A 13679-nucleotide genomic window follows, 5' to 3' on the forward strand; every position below is an offset into this window, starting at 1 on the left:
TCAATCGCGACATTTTTTAACAATGTAATTTAAAGACATGATGACAACTTAAAGCACAATGGGGAACAATGATGTGTTCGGAAGATATGATGCGACGTCAAAATTAAAGCGTGAAATGCTGCTCCTTTTAAGAGAACTATACTACCCAGAATTCAAAGCGGTGTTTTACTTCCGGGTCCTCTGGTACCATTCGGGTCCTGTCAAGAGGAAACAGAGAAGCAAGTTTAGGTAAATGTTGATTTCTTTCTGTGCGTGTAAAAATCAGGACTGCGACGTAAATGCGTCTTTACAAACACATAACTAACCGAAAAGTTCGTCATCTGATTGATCATTTTAGCATATATTTTTATTACTGAAGGCGATGTATTCAAACTTAAGGTTGTGTGAGCTGAATGTCAACCCTGACTGAGTTCGCTTCAGTAAACTTGTTAATAGGGTGCGTTCAAAAACACTTAGAACACTTTATATACATTCTCGCAGTCTTTGCAACTGTCTACTAGCATAGCAAAATGCCATCGAAAAGATACATAGTATTGCTGTATACTTATGGGCCAAAGTTCACTTTTGTTTTCACAGAGCAACCAAAATATCCACACTGTAGTATTTACCAGTACACTCAATAATGTATAATTGTATCACACAAGGTTAACGGATGTGGATGTAGAACTTGTCCAGATCCGTGATGCCCTTGGAGGTCAAATGGCCGTTCCCGCAATGCCCCGCATTGGCCTGGAGACTCTCCGGCTCGCTCATTATGGGCATGGTGGGCTCCTACTCCTACTTTTGGACCAGTAAGTTCTGTCTAAAAAAAAAAAAAATTAAGATGCGACACTGAAACATTCCCACTCCTCACCTTGTTCGCTCCATTCCAGAGTACATGAATTGTCTGACAGTCCACAACCAGGAGGTTCTGCTGGAGCTAATTGACCGGCGGCCCCCTGACACGCCCCTTATCACGCTGTCCAATCACCAGTCATGCATGGATGACCCTCACATTTGGGGTAATACCAGACCCCAAAGCTGGAGAAGGAAACTATGTCAACTTAATGTGTGTTTGTGTTTGTGTGTGCGGTAGGCGTCCTGAAGTTCAGACACTTGTGGACTTTTAACAAGATGCGATGGTAGGTTTTGCTTTCTGCACACTTTTGGTGTAGTCGTACGCCGCTGATGAGACATTACATTGAACTACAGAAAGCTAACATAGCAAAATACCTTTGAAAACATGTCTCCATACGCTTATATTGGGATATTAGAGAACATTATTTCAGTGATTCTATCTCCTGGTGGGTGTGGGCAGGACCCCAGCAGCATCTGACATCTGCTTCACAAGAGAGTTGCACTCTCGATTCTTCAGCAGAGGAAAGTGTGTTCCGGTCTGTAGAGGTGAGCGATGTCAGCTCCGTTGTTGTACTTCACTACCTGAGCATCGTTTTTATTTTGTTCCTTCTTCAGGAGACGGCGTTTACCAGAAGGGAATGGATTTTGTTCTAGATAAACTGAACAAAGGGGAATGGGTGCACATTTTTCCAGAAGGTAGGCTTATACCTGGACTGGGCGGAGTTATCATGGAGGGGTCTAAACTCTGGTTGGGTTGTCAATGAGATATTTTCATATCCAGTTAAATTTTTCCAGGTAAAATCAACATGACTGAAGAATTCATCAGGTTAAAATGGGGTGAGTGTGCAGAGCCAGTGTATGTGATTTGCTGAAATGAAGCTACCACAAACCTCTGGCTGGGGTTGCAGGTGTTGGACGCCTCATAGCAGAGTGCAGCCTCAATCCAGTCATCTTGCCACTTTGGCACGTGGGTAAGTGACAAATTCCCATCCTGATTTAAAGACAAAACGTGCTGTACCTTGGTTAAAGGGATATTTCTCGAGATTAGAGAAGTCCCGTGGGTGAGCTAGCTTTAGCACAACAGTGAAAGTCAATCTTATGACGTCACCAAGCAGCAGCATGTAACTGTTAAACAGAAGAGGGCAAAGCATTGATCCTTGTGGGACTCCGCAAGTGACACCACAGCACTCAGAGGTCACATGACATGAGGCATCCGATCCAGGAGATAATAAGCCAAGAAAGTACCGGACCAATAGCACTACTATACATTTTAAGGCGTTCAACTAATATACTGTGATGTATGACTGTATGGAAGGCAGCACTGAGCTATAGGAATAATAATATTGAGATGTCACAATCCATAGATAAAAGGATAGTTAGTCACTTTTGCAAGGGTTGATTCAGTCGAGTCGTTCATCCTGAGGTGAACGACTCGACTGAATACACCAGAGGTTCAAATAAATTGCTCGAAATATACACAGGGTTTTTTTGAGTACATGATGATAGCATGAATGATGATAGCAATCGAATTTAATTCATTCCTTCATTTTCTACCGCTTATCCTCACGTGGGTCGCGGGGGTGCTGGAGCCTATCCCAGCTGTCTTCGAGCAAGAGGCGGGGTACTCCCTGGACTGGTGGCCAGCCAATCACAGGGCACATATAGACAAACAACCATTCACACTCACATTCATACCTATGGACAATTTGGAGTCGCCAATTAACCTAGCATGTTTTTGGAATGTGGGAGGAAACCGGAGTACCCAGAAAAAACCCACGCATGCACGGGGAGAACATGCAAACTCCGCACAGAGATAGCCGAGGGTGGAATCGAACTTGGGTATTCTAGCTGTGAGGCCTGCGCGCTAACCACTCGACCATCATGCAGCCTGCAATGGAATATATCTTATTTATTATTATTGTGTATTATTATTGTGTTTTAAATGGTGAAAATAACCTTCATCTTGTGTGTCAGGTTTGAGTGATGTCCTGCCTAACATGACTCCTTACATTCCCCGGATCGGCAAGGTAATAGGGAACATTTTCATGATTTTTTTTTTACTCTTGAGTCCTGAGCGACGACAGCTGTGAGTGTTTGTTTGCTTCCCAGAGAATCACCATCCTCGTGGGGAAGCCTTTCAGTGTGAAAGACCTGGTAGAAAACCTCCAAGCTGAGAATAAAAGCCAGGTGAGGACAATCTTTGTTGCATTCAGCATCCTTGAATCTATTTAACATTCTTCATTGATTCAAAGATTATTAACTGATATATGTATATATTCCAAAAATAGTATTAGTTAGTTAGTTAGTTCATAGTAATAGTTTAGCAGAGCATGCTAGTGTATAATGTCTACAGGACATCTTCATGCCTCTGTCTCCTATCAATTCTGTCATTTTAGCTAGAAATGAGGAAGACGTTGACTGACTTCATCCAGGTGGAGTTCCAGAGCCTTAAAGTCCAAGCCGAGGCGCTTCATGGTCAGACCCAGACCAAATCCTGAACCAAAGCAGCCTGTTGAACTCGGAAAGGACAACATTTGAAGCTTTTATAGAAGGACCTCAATCAACAGAACTTTATCTGCTGCATGTCGGCAAAGTGGGACTGAATATAAACCAGTATAAACCAGTATCTTCTCTGTGCACATGCACACATGGACGACACTGGAGCGCATGGTCTTCTTCAGGAGTGTCCAAAGTGGTGCCAGAGGGCCATTTTTGGTCCATATATTTTTTTTATTGGCCTCAGTATACTCTTAAAATAATACTGTTTAGAAGGGACCTATGATGTTCGTTTTATATACTGACTTATAGACTCCTATAGAGCAGCTACACACAATAACCCGTACAGAAAGCTTTCGAGAGCTTCCAGATTCTCCACCTAGTTTGACATTCAAATGTTTAGATTAAGTCAAATTAACTTTTTTGTGAGTAGTATATAAGGACCTACATGGGATTGGTTTAGTGTAGGAAATTCTATCAAATGTAGGGTAAAGTGTGCTACTTTCCTGTCACTGTATTTGTGCCATTGGATGGTTATGTTCTATTATTCATTCTTCATGCTTTGCTCACCTCTAATCCAACCCAATTCCTTTCATTGTTTTTAGCACAGTAGAAGATTTTCTTCTTTGGAATAAGATGTTCTCAGACCAGCTCCTGGTTGCCAATAAAGCTTTGGACATTTTTACCTTTGAACCGTGGTGTGGTCTTTGCTGTTTATTTTGTTGTTTGTTCCTGAAATGTTAGTACCTTTATGGTTCTCCAGTAATGGGTAATCTAATTAATGACAAATACTGATTACTTCTATACATTAAAAGGGAATAATTTAATTATTTTGTTGTGTGGTACATTGTTGTCTACTGTATGGTTATGTGTATTTTATATATTTGCCATAAATCCTGTCAATAAATCAGTATAACGGTATAAAAATATGAGGTATCGCCCACCCTACAGAAAGTGACTGACATAACGTTTGGGGAAGTAATGATGCGTTCAATACAGCTGGGAAAATTAACATATGTGAAAAGTTGATATACCGAACACATATTTCCATACTACGAAATACTAAACGTTGTTATTTTAAAAGTGCTAATAAAATAATTACATTATAGATGTTCTTTAATGACGAATTACATTTTGTAATCATTATTGTACCATCTATTTTTTTTAATTATTTGTACACTTTGTCAGCAGGACATACTTATGTCCAAGCGGTATGATACGTATGACGTCATCGCCATCCGACGTGCGCGACGTCACCTGCTGGGATCCCGAAGATGGCGACGACAGGGACGCTGCAGCTTCACCGCATCTTTTCGGCCTTCCTCCTCCTTCTGCTCGGGCTGCTAGGCCACTGCGAGGAGCAGGTTCCGCTCCTTTTGTGGACGCACGAATGGTGAGTTTTTAAGTCCAAATACGTCTTCATTTGTGTGGGTTTTTTTTTTTGCTATCTCAATGGCCGTCGCAGTCGACGAGGACGTCAAATGGCCTCGTTTATCTATTTAACATATTTGACTTTAAATACGATGCATCATATGTAACATTAATTTACTGATAATTCATGTTTTAATGCTCATTTAATTAAACACTCCTCGATAAGTCCTCTTCTAGAGGCTGGAGCCTTGTTAGCCACTTGACACCTAGCAACGTAGCATCCACTGATGTTCTTGCGTCAGTGACGTCACGAGGATTAGAAAAGGAAGGGGGTGGGGCTTAGTCCATAAGTGTTTTAGTAATGCAAGACATTTGTCATAACGCCAACATTCATTCATTAATAAATGCATCATTTGAAGAACATTTGTCAGAATTTGTCATCTGGCTCACTTTTTTTCTCTTAGAAATATTCCTGAGATTTTGTTTTTGTTAAAAATAAATAAATAAATAAGTAAATCGAATGAACATTTACGTTTATCAACTTGCAATTTAATATGTGAAAAACTGAATGCTAACAAAGTTGAACATAATTTGTTAAGTTTGCATAATTTGCAATATGGTAACTGACTTCACAAATCCACATTAGCAAATAAAGTCTTTACAAAGCTTTGTAGCTCCTCTGACTCTGTTCTGAATCTGGACCAGGACCCCCGAACTGAGCCAGTCCGCCCCTGCGGCCGGTCACATCGTAGAGCAGCAGCAACTGGGCGCCTACCTGGACAAAACCCTCAACACGGGCCCTCGTAATGTGGTGCTGTTTCTTCAGGACAAGGTACAGTATGTGTACATTATAAACTGGAGTGCATGGATTTGTTTGCTCAAGCTGCAGAAACCTTTTTTTTCTTCAGATGAGCGTGGAGGATTTTACCCTTTATGGAGGAGCTTTTGGAAACAAGCTGGACAGCATTTTTCCCAACTTGGAGGTTTGTCATTTGAATTATCATTTTCTGTCCTGTTTCTTTGACGATGCTGACTGTGGAAACAGAAAAAAAAAACTGCCCATATTTTTGTTTTCTAGAGCGCTCTGAGGTCGTCGTCATCCTCTCTGGTGCTTCCTGCCGTGTCCTGGCCCGCCTCCAATGCTGTGATTGGTCATCTGCAAGACCACCTGGGAACCTCACCTCTGTATATGGACCCTGAGACGCTGAGTCAGCTTCGACTCAACGCCTCCTCGGCGGCCCTGCTTGTCTTCCGACTGCCCTACTACATCGGGTCAGTAGCCCACCATGTCATTGATAGCCATCTTATTCTGGTTTGTTTGTGTACAACTTCCTGTCTCTGGAGGTCTGAGGGTCCCCCCGAAACTAACCTTACATTACTTCCTTGTTGTCACCTGGCTGATTCTTAGGTCCGATCTGATGTCTCCCAAAGAGGTTCTCAGTGGCAACGGTGAGTATGAAGCAAATAAAAAAAAAAAAAGACGTAACTCGCCAATGAAGACATGCATGCCTTTTAACCTTCTACACTTGTCACATGCTTTTAGACGAGGTGATCGGCCAGGTTCTAAGCATCATGAAGACCCAGTCAGTTCCATACACGGTCATCTACACTGCACTGCGACCCTCCAGGGTGAGTCCACGTTAAGTTTACAGCTTTGGGGTAGCATATGGGGGACACACTGTCATGTGTGTGTGGGTAACATTTCACAAACCTTCCTAATAGAATGTAAAGACTCCAGAGTAATCCGCAAATCAAAATTAATGTGTTATTTGAAGGCCTGTGTGGGCCTTTCAACGCCATGTTATGCGTCATTTGGCCACTTGATGGCGCCGTTTGCTCACCTTTCCTTCTCTCCTTCTGCAACTGTTGATACTTTGACTGATTGATGATGATGATTAGGGTGCCTGGTTACTTTTGTTTTGAAAGCGCCTATGCCGAAAGTACTTACAAATGAAACCCAAGTAATGATACAATCATGGTGGACATTATTGATCATAAATCTGGTTTTAATTAATGACTTTCATCAGACTCGTACGCAGTTTGAAGTCTACTTTCAATGTGAGTTGAAACATATGTCATCATGCTACACCCCCAATATGCTACGCCTGCATTTTCGTCTGCAGGAGGCGCCATCGCTCTCCATGGAGGCCACCCTGGGGGGAGGACGCTCTCTACTGCAGGCCCGAGGGGGATACAGAGATCGGGAGAGGGAGCGGGAGAGGCAACGCAAAATGAAGCAGCGGACTGGGACCTACGCTCCAGTGGAGTTTAAGGTGCTTTGTTACTTCCTGTCAACGCTATATGGGATGTATGTATTTGCCTATAGACACTAGTCACATGCTTTACAATGCTGTTTAACACTTGATGATAATAAATACATAGTTTACCATGTTTGTGTGTGTGTGTAGGAAGGCGAGAGCACCTGCATCCTCCTGTGGGCCAAAGGACTGTCAGTCAGCATCCTGCGAAGCGGCCGCTGGGAGGCACATGACTTGACCCCGTCCACCTTCGGGGAGGGCGTCATCCCGAAGCTCCATGGATCAAGTTGTGACAAAACCAAAGCACGGTAGCTTCTCGACACTTTTTCGCCATTTTCTTCAAAGAGTGAGGCAGCGGAGTCTGAGGTTCTTAGCCAGATGCATTCACTTCCTGTTTGAAGAAAATGGAATTAAGCTTCTTGTACCAAAATACAAGCTCATATTGATTTGCTAACTTCACCAACACAACACAATATAAACTGTGAAGTTATTTCAAGTCCACTTTAACAACATGGCAGTGAAAGGGGTTTGGTTTTGCTATTTGCTATGAGTAGTAGTATTATTATTCATATTATTTCTTGTTTTTGGATCCTTTGCAGTCTCGTCCTGAACTATGAGAACGTTCTTGGCCACCGCAACTTCAAACTCCTGTGAGTCTTTTCTTTGATCAAATTCTGGACTGTATGATCTCCACCGAGTCCCCCCCCCCTTCAACTCTTGTCTCTCCATTTTCAGTTTCGCTCTGAGCCAGCGCCACTACAAGGTGTCAGCCCGACGCTGGTTCACGCTGGACGCCGTGGAGTTGGAGTATGACGGCATCAAGGCGACCTTTAACGGCAGCAGGAACATATATGCCCCTGCCGAGTACTCGTACCGCTGCGAGTCTGTCACCAGCTTCCGATGGCCGCTGCTCGTCCCGCGTTCGTCCAAAGACCCAGCCAATCAGTGGAGGGTCTCCTTTGAGGACTTCCAGGCAGGAGGATTTTTATTATGTAGCAATGTCTGAAACTACATATGCTTATATTTAATGCGTCTGTAATTTACCATATTCACATCATATTTCTTGTCAGATCCAAGGCTTCAATGTGAGCGGAAGTGAGTTCTCATATGCCTCCGACTGCGCCGGCTTCTTCTCTCCCGGCATCTGGATGGGCCTGATGACCACGCTCCTCATGGTCCTGGTGCTCACGTACGGCCTGCACATGATCATGCAGCTGCACACCATGGACCGCTTTGACGACCCCAAGGGTCCGGCCATCTCTGTGCCCCAGACAGAGTAAATCATGTCTTCCTATCCACCGCACTCACCCAAGTCCCCATACCATTCCCTTTGTGCTACAGACCCATTACTGGTATTGCATCATCATAATCATGGCACTGATTGTCTTAAATGACATATTTTTCCTCAGCGTGGCCTGCTCATGTTCAGGTATTTGATTGTGTCTTGAACACAAGTAGATGGTAAAGTAGTAAAAAGGGAGTCCAGCTTAAAAAAGATCTATACATATAATATACAAATGTTATTTATTGGTGATAGTGTTTGTGTTTATTGCTTGTTGCGGTGGGGATAAATGTAGTATTTATCTGTTTAATTGAAGGGAATACATGTTTACGTCAGGGAAATGGAGAAAAATGGGAATTATTTATTATTTCTGTTGATTTGAGGACCGTGAAGTGGCTGTAATGGTTGTGGTCGATGTCGTGCTGTTCATCAATAAAACGTGTCGATGTACCCGTCTCAGTCAAAAATGGACAAATGATGTCGGGTGTTAGTGAGCGTTGATAATTATTTCCCCTCACAGGTGTGCTATATCAAGATGCTGATTAAACAGCATGATTATTGCCTTGGGGTGGTGATAATAAAAGGTCTGAAAAGTATTTGCTGTGAGCACCATTTGTCACTAATATCGTATACGCTGATTCACAGCACCCCAAACGTACTCAGTAGGGGTACTCAGTATGTCCGCACTTTGGACACCCTGTTCTACATAAGGTGGATGTAAATAAAGAACTTGAACTTGTTCAGATGATGTGGAGTTTGCATGTTCTCCCCGTGCATGCGTGGGTTTTCTCCGGTTTCCTCCCACATTCCAAAAACATGCTAGGTTAATTGGGGACTCCAAATTGTCCATAGGTATGAATGTGAGTGTGAATGGTTGTTTGTCTATATGTGCCCTGTGATTGGCTGGGATAGGCTCCAGCATACCCGTGACCCTAGTGAGGATAAACGGTATAGAAACTGGATGAATGAATGATATGAGCAAGGTGTGACCCCTTCTATAGTCGGTTATGTGAACATAGACCAATGATATGCATTGTTCAATGTGTTGCTATCTTCCACCACTAGTTGGCGCCCCTGCTTCAAGAACCGCAGCCAACAGCAACTATTGTGCTTGTGGTTTGGCAAGACAGCTAGCCAGACAAAATGCTACACATAAAAGACATCAGTACATGCAACAATCATTAGCTGAATTGCCTATTGACGTCATTCAAATAGAAAATGTTCATCACAACGCCCTTAAGACTAGCGGTGTGAATCTCAGCACTGAGGACGTTTCGATACACATATCGATGCCACTGCTAGCGATACCGTACTTTCAACAACTTTTGAAAAACAACTTTTCACACAATTTCACATTGGCAATTACAATAGTAGTGGTTCAGTGAAACAATTACTGCTGTAACAAAATACAGTACCAGCAACAGCAAAGTTAAAGTGACACTTTAATGTTTGTTTATAGTCCTGTCTGCTAAACATACTGCTAATATAAATGCACTGGCTGCTAAGCTAATACAGTAGCGAGGAGCAGAAAGTTGAAAACAACTTATACACTTTTAAAATGTTTCCAAATTCAGGAAGAAGAGGGGGGGGGGGCACTTGTTGCAGGGATGGACAAATAACTCCTGGACAATTTGGAAAGCAGCAGAAGATCCACTGACCTGATTTGCTTCCGTGTTGTGGTGTCCCATTTTTAAGAGGATAACTCTGCATTCTTTGCTTTCCGCCGGTCTTTGAGAATCCGTAGTGTTTCCAAACATACCATTTAAACGTTGCGGGGGTGTTAAACATAGAAACTTCCTCGCTGCTGTTTGCGTGCGAACGTCCATGTTGTTTTACTAGTAGTTGTATGTGCCTCACGGCTTCCGTCCGTGTTTAATACAAAACGCGAAATAATGATGGTGCATTCATTGCACCTGGGGAACAGCATATGGGGGGAGTTGAACATTAATGAAGCGGCGCTTGCATCGGATTTTACCGATACCCACAAACGCATCGAGGTGAATCTAGATTTCACCCATCAATTACATCCCATTAGATGCGCATCGATTAATATTGATTATTGGCCAGCCAATTACAGGGCACATATAGACAAACAACCATTCACACTCACATTCATGGAGTTGCCAATTAACCTAGCATGTTTTTGGAATGTGGGAAGAAACCAGATGCTCAACATGCAAACTCCACACAGAGATGGCCGAGGGTGGAATCGAACGCGGGTCTCCTAGCTGTGTTGCCTGCGTGCTAACCACTTGTTTGCCGTGCAGCCCTCCATTAAACATTCATTAAGTTTCTACTGCTTATCCTCACAAGGGTTACGGGTATGCTGGAGCCTATCCCAGCTGTCTTCGGGCGAGAGGCGGGGTATACACAGGACTGGTGGCCAGCCAATCACAGGGCACATATAGACAAACAACCATTCACACTCACATTCATGGAGTCGCCAATTAACCTAGCATGTTTTTGGAATGTGGGAAGAAACCGGAGTACCCGGAGAAAACCCACGCATGAACATGCAAACTCCACACAGAGATGGCAGAGGGTGGAATCGAACGCGGGTCTCCTAGCTGTGTGGCCTGCGTACTAACCACTCGACCACCGTGCAGCCCTCCATTAAATATTTTTAATAATATTAATTTCCAACATTGGTGACATTTCCAACATGCAAACTCCAACCAGAGATGTTCTCCAGATTGTGAGGCGGATGTTCTAAACAGGAACAGCAGTTTATCGTGCCTGGTTTTAGCTACATCATCAACTAAGTCGCTAAAGTTATTCTGTGATTCAGTGTCTGGGTGTTGCACTCAAAACGGTCAAAATTGTGAGTGTGCAGGGATGGGCATCAATTGGCCAGCATCTTAGCAACAAGGGGGAGGGACTCAGTTTAAAAAAAAATGGCAGCGTTTTAGAGTCAGATCCCATCATCTGGTCCGTACCACACCTCTAAGTACAAGGTACAGTCATTACCTAAAACAGTGCCGTTAGTTCCATGACAGATCGTGACCAAAGACAATAAGACTTGACCCAAGCCTTCTCAACTCCTAACACCACACAAGAGGACCACACCTCATCGGCGAAGTGACATGCAAAACCATTTGTAGTTTTATTTTGAAAAAGTTGTTAAGTTAATTAAACAAGACGAGTGGCATACCAAGCAGCCATACAAGATTGGCGTCACTGCAGATGGAGGAAGTGTTTGTTAGAGACCGTTCATACAGGGTGCGGCATCAATTATCAGTTCCACTCCAAATTAAAGTAATTAGTTTTCAGGTGTGACGTTGAGTTGAGTTGAGTCAGGGCTGCATTTCTTTGACGCTCAGTTGTTCCCTTGACGGTCAAGGAGGTTCGGATTTATTTAAATCATCACTTTGGTCGGATTCCGTTCAACATTTGAGGTCCAACAAAGGGGTATTCAAACGGTCTATGTTCTCGAACCCCTGCTAATGACACATTTTGCAATCAAAGCAAATGTTGGCAAAGTGAGCCGTGGTGAGCACACCCACAGCAGGTGGTTTGGAAGACATCAGGGTGTGACCAGGCAGTCATTCAGGTCGTTAACCGAGAGTGCAGCTCTTCTTTATTTGGGACTTTTTCAATCAAACCATCTATTCACGTTGACGTCTATCAAACCCCAATATAAGCCCACCAATCAGGACTCGGTTCTAGTTGTTCGAAACCAAAACATTATAAGGTCACTTGACTTAAGACCGGGTTCATTTGGCAAGCTGAGATTTAAAATGTTGGATATTTCGCTTATGACTGTGAAAATAATATTATTTTGATTTTATGTCCAGTATACAAAAGTTCTTTAAGCATCTTTATGTCATTTTCGCATTGACAGGGGAACTAGTCTGATGTGTCATGTGACACGAGTGACATAGTCGACATTCCAGAGCTGTGTCGAGCTGGCGTATAAAAGGAAGGCTCTTCCTTGTCTTCGACACATCAGCATCAAGCATCACGACTGCAAAGGTAACAACAACTCAATTTCATGTCAATAAACGTCTAAACCTGCGACTTAAACGTCGCCGACGTACCAAACCAAAGCAAGGAAGTCTTTCATTTATCATTGCACAGATGGCATCGGCTCGCGTGTTCTTCGTCCTGTGTGGCATCAGTGGACTCTTGACTGGAACTGTAAGTATAAAAATTAAAAAAAAAAAATCTGGGCAACATTTTCCAGTCTAATATGAATGCACTCTTTCCTCGCAGTTGTCCGACTTCTCAATTAACGTATCAGGTTTGTACGGGTTATATTTCTGATTATTTTTGATCCTGATGTTTTTTTAACCGACAAACAACATTTACGCCGCAGCTCCCGAGTGTCCTATGGGCTGGACTCGGTTGGATGATCGATGCTTCATCTACAAGTCAGACCTTCTGTCGTTTGCAGAGGCGGAGGTATGCCAGAATTTTTTTTTTTTGAGTGATCATATTTGTTTGGCCTTGGTACATATGTAATAACACTTTCAATTTTCATTTCTGAATAGGATGCCTGCAACACAGAGAATGCAAATTTGGCTTCACTTCGCAACAATTTGGAAAATGCTTTGGCTTATCAACTGGTTAGAGACGCTAACGGTGGTAACATCCCTAACACCTGGATTGGACTCCATGATGGCATCGAGGTGAAACAACAGTGCCATAGCTTTGAGTTTTTGTTCCATACACAATAAGAAGACGTTAAATCACAGTCGGTTTTACGGTGAACATTGTAGGCTATTAATCGTCCGGGTGTATTTTGTTGTTTAGGTGAATGTGACTTTGTGTTTCAGGAAGGAAAGTTCGTTTGGACTGACGGTAGCAAGGTTGACTTCACATTCTTCAGAAGTGACCAGCCGGATGACTTTCAAGGCAGAGAAGAATGTGTAGAAATTCATATCGTCGGTATGAAACCTTAAATATATGTTGTATGTGGAGTTGTATGGCGCATTATTCTTTATCTGATCTTTTTTTGTTGTTGTCCTTCTTCTTGCAGAGGAGAGATGGAATGATGACGGATGCGAAGACCCTCTTGGTTTTGTTTGTTCATACGATCTTTGGTAAACAAAATAACCGCCGCTGCATGTACCGGAGAAACATCCTTTCTACAATCTGGACCACCCTCAACTCTTGGTGACTTTTTATTGATATCTTATTCTATAAGTCGGCACTCTTCTTTTCATTAGCTGCAGTTCAAAAAAACATGGGACCTTCCAGTGTATCTCTTTAATAAATGAAGGAATCTGCTTATGCAACAGTGTGTGTGTGTCATTGTGTTTACTTGTATTTTACCTTTCTGGGACGTCCGCATTCACAGACAGTATTTTAGTGACAAGATTTCAAAACAAACAGATAATAAATTAAGTTATCGAGATTTATTAAAGAACAGAAAGAAACCAACCAAGTCATATTTGCATCATCGAACAAAACCACAACGTTGTTCGAGTTGATGG

General features: G+C 42.8%; 3 protein-coding genes across 5 annotated transcripts; all 3 read left to right on the top strand.

Annotated features, from left to right (window-relative positions):
• Window positions 1–164: 164 nt before the first annotated feature.
• On the top strand, window positions 165–4026 carry tafazzin (tafazzin, phospholipid-lysophospholipid transacylase). 2 transcript variants are annotated; one of them, XM_058084227.1, is made up of 11 exons: window positions 165–228; window positions 645–791; window positions 873–1001; window positions 1076–1121; window positions 1298–1383; window positions 1453–1533; window positions 1633–1674; window positions 1746–1808; window positions 2812–2864; window positions 2947–3024; window positions 3234–4026. In XM_058084227.1, exons 2-11 carry the CDS (start codon window positions 683–685, stop codon window positions 3333–3335), a joined length of 789 nt encoding a protein of 262 aa, XP_057940210.1. In that variant the 5' UTR covers window positions 165–228; window positions 645–682; the 3' UTR covers window positions 3336–4026. The 2 variants fall into 2 exon arrangements, with proteins under 2 accessions (XP_057940210.1, XP_057940209.1); XM_058084226.1 differs by having other exon boundaries at window positions 1298–1533.
• Window positions 4027–4574: 548 nt separating this feature from the next.
• On the top strand, window positions 4575–8711 carry atp6ap1a (ATPase H+ transporting accessory protein 1a). The gene is made up of 11 exons (XM_058084221.1): window positions 4575–4726; window positions 5410–5536; window positions 5613–5687; window positions 5783–5976; window positions 6113–6153; window positions 6248–6333; window positions 6828–6977; window positions 7113–7270; window positions 7562–7612; window positions 7698–7935; window positions 8033–8711. The coding sequence occupies exons 1-11, from the start codon at window positions 4608–4610 to the stop codon at window positions 8240–8242; spliced, it is 1449 nt and encodes a 482-aa protein (XP_057940204.1). The 5' UTR covers window positions 4575–4607; the 3' UTR covers window positions 8243–8711.
• A 2810-nt stretch (window positions 8712–11521) lies between these two features.
• On the top strand, window positions 11522–13481 carry LOC131137286 (galactose-specific lectin nattectin-like). 2 transcript variants are annotated; one of them, XM_058085025.1, is made up of 8 exons: window positions 11522–11587; window positions 12086–12216; window positions 12322–12381; window positions 12457–12484; window positions 12560–12645; window positions 12735–12872; window positions 13020–13131; window positions 13223–13481. In XM_058085025.1, the coding sequence occupies exons 3-8, from the start codon at window positions 12322–12324 to the stop codon at window positions 13288–13290; spliced, it is 492 nt and encodes a 163-aa protein (XP_057941008.1). In that variant the 5' UTR covers window positions 11522–11587; window positions 12086–12216; the 3' UTR covers window positions 13291–13481. The 2 variants fall into 2 exon arrangements, with proteins under 2 accessions (XP_057941008.1, XP_057941009.1); XM_058085026.1 differs by lacking the exon at window positions 11522–11587 and having other exon boundaries at window positions 12028–12216.
• Window positions 13482–13679: the final 198 nt, after the last annotated feature.

Source organism: Doryrhamphus excisus, chromosome 10, assembly GCF_030265055.1.
Source record: "Doryrhamphus excisus isolate RoL2022-K1 chromosome 10, RoL_Dexc_1.0, whole genome shotgun sequence".
NCBI lineage: Eukaryota > Metazoa > Chordata > Actinopteri > Syngnathiformes > Syngnathidae > Doryrhamphus > Doryrhamphus excisus.